At 48.1% G+C, this 10,867-nt stretch overlaps 1 protein-coding gene across 1 annotated transcript; it reads left to right on the forward strand.

Annotated features, from left to right (window-relative positions):
* Positions 1 to 3,534: 3,534 nt before the first annotated feature.
* Positions 3,535 to 8,507, forward strand: LOC128845579 (protocadherin-8-like). Its single transcript, XM_054044432.1, has 3 exons — positions 3,535 to 6,661; positions 6,800 to 7,007; positions 7,502 to 8,507. Exons 1-3 carry the CDS (start codon positions 4,214 to 4,216, stop codon positions 7,873 to 7,875), a joined length of 3,030 nt encoding a protein of 1,009 aa, XP_053900407.1. The 5' UTR covers positions 3,535 to 4,213; the 3' UTR covers positions 7,876 to 8,507.
* Positions 8,508 to 10,867: the final 2,360 nt, after the last annotated feature.

Here is a 10,867-nt window from a genome sequence, read left to right on the forward strand (position 1 = left end):
TCTCTGAAAAACGATCGAATTCTGTATTAGACATAAAAATAATGCCTCTCAAAGCCTCTTCTGATTTATTCTTGATTATGCATTTAAAATACACTTCTTTCCACCGTTTCTCTTGTGAAGTGCGTGGGAGGCAAAACATGGTCCTGTTTTTATTGACTGATTGATTTATTTATTTGTAAAGAATAAGAACGCCTCTCCTTCTCTTAGAATAGCGCAACTTCTCAGCAAAGTCTAGTTTCCTTTCCTGGCAGAGTTAATCCTAATTAAAAATAAATTACATGCTGTATAGAACTTGAAATGGAAAAGATAATCCTATTACATATGAGAATATATCCTGCTTCTCTTTCCCTCTAAACTGTGGGAGATATCAGATCAAGCTGAGCCACCCATTGTAAACTCTTTGAAAACTTTCCTATAGATCTAATCCATCACGTGACGGCCATGTCAATCTTGCTGTCTGCACGCGAGTTTCACAATGCTGGTATTAGGCAGAGTCAGAGAAATCCAGCTTTTCTGAGCCCACCACATTTGCATTCCGAGAAAATGCCAACCATTGTGGCCATGTTTGTTCTCATGATCGCGAGACAGTTGTCTGCTAAGTTGCTAAGATAAAGAGAAAGGGGCTCCTTTGAGACAGCCAAAGCCTTTTGGTATGATAACAAGGCGATTTGGGGCGCTTTTGTTGGACCAGATCAGCGCTGCGCGGATTTTTTTTTCCCCCCTCTCTCGGTGGGGATTTGAGGGAGGCGCTGATGCGCTGTTTTAAATCCCATTTCCATAATCTGGCTGCTGCCCGCCAGGCTGGAGAATGCTGGCAATCCGCAGGCACCCGAGCTCACTTCACTCGCGTGCCATCACACCACTCGGGGTAATTACTCTTAACACAGCTCCTCGGCAGTAATTAGGAAGCTGGGCTTTGGGACGCTTGGCACGCCCTGCTGCTGAAAGGCAGCAAAGCGCCTTCCTCGCATTATACCAACCCGTTTTAGATCTGTCGGTTCGCCACAGCTTTGAGTCAGGTGCCTGAATGATCCGTGCCGTAGTGATTTCTTTGGTAGTTTGTGCCACTAAGAATTAGGACTACCGCAGCTACGACCAGATATGAGACTAAAGCAAATGTCATTCACTGGCCAAGCACACCCCGATTTCCGGATCAATGTGATTGTCAGATGTGGGGCCAAATTACCCTCTCATTTACACCTCCGAAGCCCTATTGATTTCAAAGAAGTTACTCCGGATTTACACCAGATATATCTGAAGCTGCCCAGTAATTATACCGGATTGGTAACTGTGTAATTGAAATCAGAATCCGGACTAGCGGGAACAGATTTTGGACCATTGTCTTCAATTCCCTTAAAAATAAACCAACTTTGTTCAATTTCCCTCTGGTCTTTTTTGCTCCAGTGAGGTCCTTTGTGTCCTCGGCTGAGGTTATGCAAAGGCTGTGAACACTGAGAAGTCGGTAGTATTAAGGCAAACTGGTAATTTAACTTGGCGATCAGATCTGGATGTCAGGAGAGGGCCTTTGTGGCTCACATGGAGCCCGATCCAACTTCCCTTGAAATCAATGGGAGTCTTTCCATTGACTTCAGGGGGGATCCGATCGGGCCCAGGGCGTGGCTCATGCACACAGCTGGAACAAATTGACAGATGTTTCTATTCACTGTAAAGTACTAATACAAGTCAGCTTTGGCTGCATTAGTAACCAGCCCTTAAAAGCTCATAGGATGCCTGTTGTGACTAGGGCTGTATACAGATGTACATATAAGTACTGGCCAGTGACAAGTTCGTTGTCCTGCAGGGGTCCCATTAAGGCATGATCAGCCCCAAGGAGGAAGCCTCTGGTGACAGAGGGATTAGGGAGGACTCCAGCTACTAGAATCGGACATTCTAGTCAGACGGGCGGAGGGGATCGATATGTGTGGAACTTGGGCAAAGGGGGAGAACTATTGCAATCCGCGTGAGGGGAAGGTTACTAGCGAGGATGTCACGAGACCAATGTGCTGTTGAGGTAGATGCTTTGTATTTCCTATACACAATGCCTGCTGCAGCTGCTACGGCAATTGCTCTTTTTCATCCCTGAAATACACAGCGAAGGGATACAAATAAAGGGGAAGAGCACCAGGAGGCAGAGCGCTTCTGGGCAGCATTAACTCATGCCGCCTTGGGTCTGTAGACGTCTTTACATTTAGAGATATACTCTGGTAAGGGATCTCTTTCTTGCACATTGTAGGAAGCTTGGCGCTTGCCTCTCCCCCAGTCTTGCAGCCTGATTCTGCTTTTTCCTACTAGCATGGTAACCGCTTGAAGTGCTCAACCGAGCGGATACTTTTTATACAAAGTTTACAGATCAAAACAGCACTCAGTTCGATTTAAAGTGCATAGAGTCTTTTTCTTTCCTCATCGCGCTACACAAAATCACGATGTACCAATTGCAATGTGTATTTCTGTTTCAGAATGTGACCTAAAACGTGGAATCCATTTAGGGATCGGTCCCTCAGGAGAGACTATTGATACAATGTTCTCTCTTCTCCCACTGACTTTATTTGAATGGTCTCTTTCACCAGGACCGTATCTGATATCAGGTACGCATTCTCTTTGCCCGCTATTCCCCCACAGTGCTTAGACCTAACATGAAGCTGGGGGGTGATGGGGGGACCCAATGAATGCACGTTGCATGCGCTGTCTCAGTATCCCCTCGGACTGCAGGACTAGTAAAACTTGGTGACTCGCTGCTATGTCTTCATACTTTTCTAGGCAGATGGTTTAGTTCCCCAAGGTTCGTGCCAGGTTTCAACCTCATGCTGTTATTTTGTTCTTCTGGAACGAGACTAGTGTTGCTTCCCAGAGAGGCCCTATTAGGACAAAAAGAAAATCCTCTAAATAGGCGTAACAGGGCATCAGGAGGGATAGATCTTAAATGTATTTTAATATGAGCTGGGCATTGTGTGTAATTCAGCGCCCATCATCGTTTAGTCAAAGAGTTATGGCAGTGATTGGGAATGAATAGAGGGACATAATGGATACATGTGGCGTTTGCTCATTATATTCAACTTAGCCCAACTCCTCTGTGGAAACTGTTCAACTTTCTTTCCCTTTAGCTTGTCATAGTGAAATAATACAGACATTGGTGCCTCAAATGGGATAGCCTGCCATGCTATTATATTGCTACAGCTAACGAGAGCTTCATAAGCCTTTGATACAGTCTGATCTTTGAAACCTTTCCAAATCTCCTCAAGCTTATGCTAAATCCTATTTGGAACTTTTTTTTTTTTTTTTTTTTTTGCCTGCTAGTGCCCAAGGCTTAAGAAAGCCACTTGGGCAGTGACATGCATACTAAAGCACGCTAGGAATATCTTCTGAAAGGCAAATTACAGGTCTGATCACAGGATCTCACGCGAGTAAAGCACAATTATGTGGACAAATTTGAATAAAATCAATTCTCAGTTAATCCTTCAATCTCGTTTAGGGGCTTGCTATGATTATCAATACAGAAATCAACGGAAAGAAAATCAACCCCGCTATATATGCATTGTGCAACACTTTATTAATCGATAATCATAGGCAGATGCATAATAAATACACATTCACGCACACACAGCCCAAGCAAGCTATTTCTCTGCGTTTTTAAGTGACTAGCTCAGAAGAGCAGATATTTGCACACTAGGCACCTGTTCAACAGCAGGGTGCTGTAGTGGTACAATTAACAAAACACTCCGCGCATTTTACTCCACGCTCCCTGTGCCAACTCATTTGCAGCTCGCCTTCAAAAAAAAGAGTTAAAGAAAACAAAGAAGCGATTCCCTAATTTTCCTTTCTTGTTTTCCTCTCTAAGCCTTTTCCACATTAAAGGGATTTTCTGGGAGGCATTCAGGAGAGCAGTGTGAAAAGAGTGCCTGCCATTGGCTGCTCGGCTCCGTAAAATTTGCATATCCGCGTCTATTAAAGGCCCCCAGGAGACGCAGTCCGGTTTAGAAGCTGGATAAACTGAGCCTGGCGCACCGGCATCGCTGGCACCTCTCGGGTTAGGGCAACTATAAGCAATCGGCTCATTTGCCTTGCAGAGCAGAGCATGCATGATCTGCACCTGGGAGCAGGAGAGTTACCCTCCCATCTCCTCCTGCTTTAGGGGCAGACTCACTTCCCTAACAGCTGGACAACCGTTTCTCCGCATCTTCAGCCCCATTCAGGTTAGCAATTCATTGCAGGTGACATGGGTCTTGATAGGGACAGGCGCAGCCTCGCCTCTCCGCCGCGCCTCGTCTACCTCTGCTGCCTGCTCTCGGTCACCCTCTGCAAGACGGTGAGATACCGCACTTACGAGGAGGACGCGCCGGGCACGGTCATCGGCACTTTGGCAGAAGAGATGCACGTGAAAGCGCCCGGAGAGATAAGTTTCCGCCTGATGGAGCAGTTCAGCAACAGCTCGCTGGTCCGGGTGCGGGAGGGGGACGGGCAGCTGAGCATCGGCGAGGAAGGGATCGACCGGGAGCGGCTGTGCGGCCAGTCCCTCCAGTGCGTCCTGGCTTTCGACGTGGTGAGCTTGTGGCAGGAGCAGTACCGGCTGGTGCACGTGGAGCTGGAGGTGCGGGACATCAACGACAACGCGCCGCGCTTCCCCCAGGCGCACATCCCGCTCGAGGTGTCCGAGAGCGCCGCGCCCGGCACCCGCCTGCCGCTGGAGATCGCCGTGGACCCGGACGTGGGCTCCAACGCCATCCAGAGCTTCCAGCTCTCGCGCAACAGCCACTTCGGCATCGAGGCGCAGACGCGGGCGGACGGCGGGAAAAGCGCCGAGCTGGTGCTGCTGCAGGAGCTGGACCGCGAGACCCAGGCCGCCTACACCCTGGAGCTGGTGGCCCAGGACGGCGGCAGCCCGGCCCGCTCGGGCACGGCCACGGTGAGCGTCCGGGTGCTGGACGCCAACGACAACAGCCCGGCCTTCCCGCAGGGCTCGGTCACGGTGGAGCTGGGCGAGGACGCGCCGCGGGGCTCCCTGCTGCTGGACCTGGACGCGGCCGATCCCGACGAGGGGCCCAACGGGGAGATCGTCTACGGCTTCGGCAGCCAGGTGCCGGCCGAGGCGCGGCAGCTCTTCCGGCTGGACCCGCTCTCGGGCCGCCTGACGCTGGAGGGGCCGGTGGATTACGAGCGGCAGCGGACCTACGAGCTGGACGTGCAGGCGCAGGACCGGGGCGCCAGCCCCCTGGCGGCCACGTGCAAAGTCATCGTGCGCCTGGCCGACGTGAACGACAACGCGCCGGGCATCAGCATCAGCCCCCTGAGCGGCGCCCCCGCCGGCGCCGGGGTGGCCTACGTCAGCGAGGCGGCGGCGCGCGACAGCTTCGTGGCGCTGGTCAGCACCTCGGACAGGGACTCGGGCCCCAACGGGCAGGTGCGCTGCGCCCTCTACGGGCACGAGCACTTCGCGCTGCAGCGCGCCTACGCCGACAGCTACGTGCTCGTCACCGCCGCGCCGCTGGACCGCGAGCGCATCCCCGAGTACAACCTGACCCTGGTGGCCGAGGACCTGGGCTCGCCGCCCTTCAAGACCATCCGGCAGTACACGGTGCGCGTGAGCGACGAGAACGACAACGCGCCGCTCTTCTCCAAGCCCGTCTACGAGGTGGCGGTGCTGGAGAACAACCCGCCGGGCGCCTACCTCGCCACCGTGGTGGCCCGGGACCCCGACCTGGGCCGCAACGGGAAGGTCCTTTACCGGCTGCTGGAGACACAGGTCCTGGGCGCCCCCATCTCCACCTACGTCTCTGTGGATCCGGCCACTGGGGCCATCTACGCCCTCAGGACATTCAACTATGAGATCCTCAAGCAGCTGGACCTGAGGATCCAGGCCAGTGATGGGGGCTCTCCTCAGCTATCCAGCAGCACCTTGATCAAAGTGAGGATGGTGGACCAGAATGACAACGCCCCGGTCATCACCCACCCCGTGCTCACCAACGGCTCCATGGAGATTGGGGTCTCCAGCAAGGCACCCCCCGATTCCCTGGTGGCTCAGATCAAAGCCAGAGACGCGGACGATGGGGTCAATGCGGAGCTCACCTTCTCCTTCGTGGAGGAGCCGCAGCAGCAGCCAGAGCTCTTCGCCATCAACAAGAAGACAGGTGAGATTGTGCTCAGGGGCGACCTGTCTGAAGAGCTGGGGCAGGTGTTCAAAGTCATCCTCAGCGTGACTGACAATGGCAGGCCCCCCCTTGTCACCACAGCCACAATCAACTTCCTGGTGACTGCCACGGCACCCTCCAGCAGCCATGAGGTGGCCAAGCCAAGCTCCTGGGAGGAGAAGGCTTTGGAGTGGGACATTCCCCTGATTGTCATCATCATCCTAGCTGGGAGCTGCACCCTGCTGCTGGTGGCCATCATCACCATTGCAACCACCTGCAACAAGCGCAAGAAGGAGACCGAGATCAAGAACAACGGGCCCCTGACGGAGCGGATCGACATCTCCCACCTAGAGAAGGGGATGCAGGAGGATAGCAGCCCCAGAGGGAATGCGTTTGAAGCGCGATCCTTTCCCAGCAAAGCTTCTTTCACCAACCTAGCCCCTTCTCCACCTGCTGAAGAAGTCTCCTCTTCTGAGACCAGCACTGTGAATGCCTGTCTCTACGAGGGTCAGAAACGACTTAGGGCAACTAACGGGGAGGTAAGATCCCACTGCACTTGTTTGTGCTTTAGCTTGGGGGACTGGAAGGAGGTATGGGGTGGTTTGTAAGAGGGGAATCTTGATAAGGTTGTGATGTTGACATATGCTTATTTCTTGCACACTCCCAATCCCCTCCAGCCCTATGCCTCTTCTCCTAATTATAGCAAAGAATCCACCCCACCTGTGGCCATCTGGAAAGGTCATTCTTTCAATACCATATCAGCCCGAGAAGCGGAAAAGTTCAGTGGCAAAGACAGTGGCAAAGGTGACAGCGACTTTAATGACAGTGACTCTGACATCAGCGGGGATGCCCTGAAGAAGGATCTCATCACTCACATGCAGAATGGTAAGGGTTCGGTCAATTTCACAGCACAGACCGGCTGCAATGAAAATAAAAACTGGCCCAGGAATAAAAGGATCTATCTATCTATCTAAGGTACATTGAGCTGACTGGACCAGTTTTATAGCAGTCACACCATTTGCATCTTTCCAAGGCAGCGCTCACTGCAGGAGTAGTCCTGCCAGCATTTTCACAGCATGCAACTTAAGTATCTACGTGCATGTCGAGAACATAGTGCAAATTAGAAGCAGCTAGCCTATTATAAAATTCATTTTCAAAAAGCTCTTCCTGCTGACATACATTGTGAGTTAGGGCTTGCTAGCTAAATGGAATAATGATAGCTTGCAGAGTGTGCTTTGCAGCAGTGTCCTGAAGTATTGTTCCTCCCCCATCCCCATCTTAGCTTTTGATGATCTGGGCAATACCTCTCTGATGAGCTCAGAATTATGTGGCTGTTTCTCCAGCGATTACAGGTCTAAAGTTTTTGTTTGTATTTTTAGGATTATGGGCTTGTACTGCTGAATGTAAAATTCTGGGCCATTCGGACCGCTGCTGGAGCCCATCCTGTGGCCGATCCAACCCTCACTCATCTCCTCATCCCTCAGCTCAGCTATCCACCTTCTGCAAAAGCACCTCCTTGCCCAGGGACCCCCTTCGCAGGGACAACTACTACCAGGCCCAGCTGCCCAAGACAGTGGGTCTGCAGAGTGTCTACGAGAAAGTGTTACACAGAGACTTTGACAGGACAATCACATTGCTGTCCCCTCCTCGCTCTGGGAGGCTTCCAGAACTTCAGGAGATGGGGGTGCCCCTATACCAAGCCCCCTCAACTAGATACCTAGCCCCCCAGACTGACACTAGCGAGAAGGTTTAATGCTGCACGCTCCCCATCCAAGCACACACATACACGAACACTTCTAGGTCACTCTCAAGAGCCCTTAAGTTATTGACCAGATTCAGTGTTGTACATATAAATATGCAAGACGTGCCTTAAAAATGAAGTTGTTGGGAAAGATTTCCAATCACATTGATACTGTTTGGTATTTGCAAACAAAAAACTGTATGTAGTTAATGTAATTTTTATGAAATGTGCAGTATTTAATTTTTCCCCTACCCTGTTCTTTTGCTTTTAGTTCACGTATGGCCTGCTATTTTTGTAGTGTTTTTAACCTGTATATTGTGTAATGTAATGTTTGTATATAAGGAAAATTCGTTATATTTTTATATAATAAAAGTTAAACAAATTGAAATTATTGCCAAAGGAATTGTCTGAAAGACACAAAATAATAATATCCTGAATTACTTAGAATCAAATAAGGGAAATTCCTCCTTCACAGTGTAATAATAACCTAAGCAACCCAGTGTATTGAGAAGTTTGCCTTGCCAACTGTGACCTGTATTTCTTGAGTCTGTGGTCAATTTCAAGTTAAATGTTATTTAATTCCATTTGGTTTCTGTAATCTGTGTCACCAATAAACTCACTAATAAAGGTTTTGTGATGTGTTTGAGGAGTCTGCTTGTGGATTTCATCCTTCAAAAATTACAGCCCTCTACAGGTAAACAAAATCCATTTGTATAAAGAATTATACCTTAATGAGAATTACTGTTATACTTTCAGAGTTACCCTTTACTTTTGTTGAGTGGCACCTTACTCCACATTTAGTCCCATTGATTTCAATAGCACTACTGGTGGATGAAGATGCTACTTAACAAGATCAAGAACGGTAGAATCTGGTGGTAACTTCGTGTTCGTGGAATCTGTGCCATCTCAGTGGCTTATAACCAGATCCTTAGCTGATGTAAATCAAGGTAGTTCCATTGAAACCAGTGGAGCCATGCTGATTTACACCAGTTGAAGATCTAGCCCTTAGTCTCCCTTGCCTTAAAATGGTTTAGGATTTGATCCTGCAACACTTATACACAAAAGTAGTTTTACTCAAGTGTGTAACTCCACTGAAATAATTGGATTTACTCATCTGAGTACAGTGTGTATGTTTGTAGGCTTGGATCATTGTTATAGAACATTAATATGTATACACTAGATCAGGGATCGGCAACCTTTGGCACGCGGCTTGCCAGGGTAAGCACCCTGGTGAGCCAGGCCAGTTTGTTTACCTGCTGTGTCCGCAGGTTCAGCCGATCGCGGCTCCCACTGGGTTTGCCGTCCCAGGCCAATGGGGGCTGTGGGAAGCGGCGCGGATCGAGGGAAGTGCTGGCCGCCGCTTCCCACCACCCCCATTGGCCTGGAGCGGCAAACTGCGGCCAGTGGGTGCCGTGATCGGCCAAACCTGCGGATGCGGCAGGTAAACAAACTGGCCCAGCCTCACCAAGGTGCTTACCCTAGCGGGCCGCGTGCCAAAGGTTGCTGATCCCTGCACTAGATTAAGAACAGAAGGCAAAGCGGCCCAATATACATGTGTGATAATATGTCACAATATAGATGTAATAAAACTTTTTTTCAAGAGAAAGAAAAGTTTGAAAAAAATTATATTTCACTTTCAACGCTACTCCCATGATTTCATTCTCAAGTAAACAGACATTTTTGAATCTTAAATGGAATGACATTTAAGAAATACCAGGGGTGTAGAACAAGATGATTTTTTTTCCCTAGCCAATTGTTCAAAAATGACCTAATAGCTTTTAATACCAGTGTTAACTTTTGCAAAGGACAGTTGCATACTCTGAGTTAAATTATACATGTGCACATGTTTTGCATCAAACAGTAATATTTTGTGCTAGAACATTTGCAAAAGGCAATGCATGTTGGTTTTATTTGCAATTATTCAGTGAGAAAAGCGTAATATTAATGACTATATTCATACTGTCTCACACAGAAAACTTAATGACCTTTGAGTTAAAGATACTTGACTCTATAACCCACGAATGCAAATGAAAAGTCAAATCTCATCAAAATTTCAGTCATCAATTTCCCTTCTCAACCTCACCCAGTTACCTTCCAGTCCCACAGTGAACATCTCTCCACCGTCATCCTGAACAAACAACGTGTTATGTGCTGACTATATAAACATATATGTGTGTTTTGAGAAGTAATACAGTTTCATGAATTACATTGTATGTAGGTTTAATAAATTACATTGCCTGTGATTTTGTATCATTGTGTGTAAATAAGTGAGGTGCAGTATCAGAAGGCCTGATCCACAGCTCACTGAAGTCAATTGGAACCTTTCCATTGAGTGGTTCAGGACTAGACTGTAAATGGTGAGTGTGCTGTATGTTTTTCTGTAGTGTTTGGGAAAATTTATGTGAATGGGTGATATGTATCATTGGTGAGTGTTCTAAATTTGGTAGTAATAATTATGTAGCAATTACAGAACTGAAATTTGCATTACATTATATTTAGGGTGGAAGTTAAGGCTGCATGTTGGTCACTAAGCAGGGTGGAACTAAATCATTTTATTGACTAATTTTCCATAGCTCAAAAGAGTAATTCTGAATGTAGTGTAATTAGTTCTGGTGGATATTGAAAATGAATCTCTTTGTTAAAATTGGAATGCAGTCCTAAAACAGGAGTCCTTAAAGGAAAGAAACTAGATTATATTGGTGTGACTTCCTTAACTCATATTTAAAGCAGTTTCACTGTATATTTTGCTAATATGTGCTCTTAACATTTTTAACAGACTACACATTTTCACCATATATTAGCTTTGTGCTGCACTAATAACCCTATAATAAACTCCTAGACAAACTAACCCTATAAGCTACTTAAAAGTCTGATTCTGTGTGTCAAATTCTCTGCTGGCATAACTCCACTCACTGCAATAACGTATTGCCAGCAGAGAATTGGTCCCAACAAGTCTATCACTATGTTCAAGAAAGAAGGACTGGATGTCCCATGAGGATGGGGA

Source organism: Malaclemys terrapin, chromosome 1, assembly GCF_027887155.1.
Source record: "Malaclemys terrapin pileata isolate rMalTer1 chromosome 1, rMalTer1.hap1, whole genome shotgun sequence".
Lineage (NCBI taxonomy): Eukaryota > Metazoa > Chordata > Testudines > Emydidae > Malaclemys > Malaclemys terrapin.

Excerpts from the sequence above, each read along its gene's own strand:
- LOC128845579 (XM_054044432.1), top strand. The coding sequence starts at position 4,214 with ATGGGTCTTGATAGGGACAGGCGCAGCCTCGCCTCTCCGCCGCGCCTC. Across the intron at positions 6,662-6,799 it reads TTAGGGCAACTAACGGGGAG|CCCTATGCCTCTTCTCCTAA; the intron begins GTAAGATCCCAC and ends AATCCCCTCCAG. Across the intron at positions 7,008-7,501 it reads CATCACTCACATGCAGAATG|GATTATGGGCTTGTACTGCT; the intron begins GTAAGGGTTCGG and ends TTGTATTTTTAG.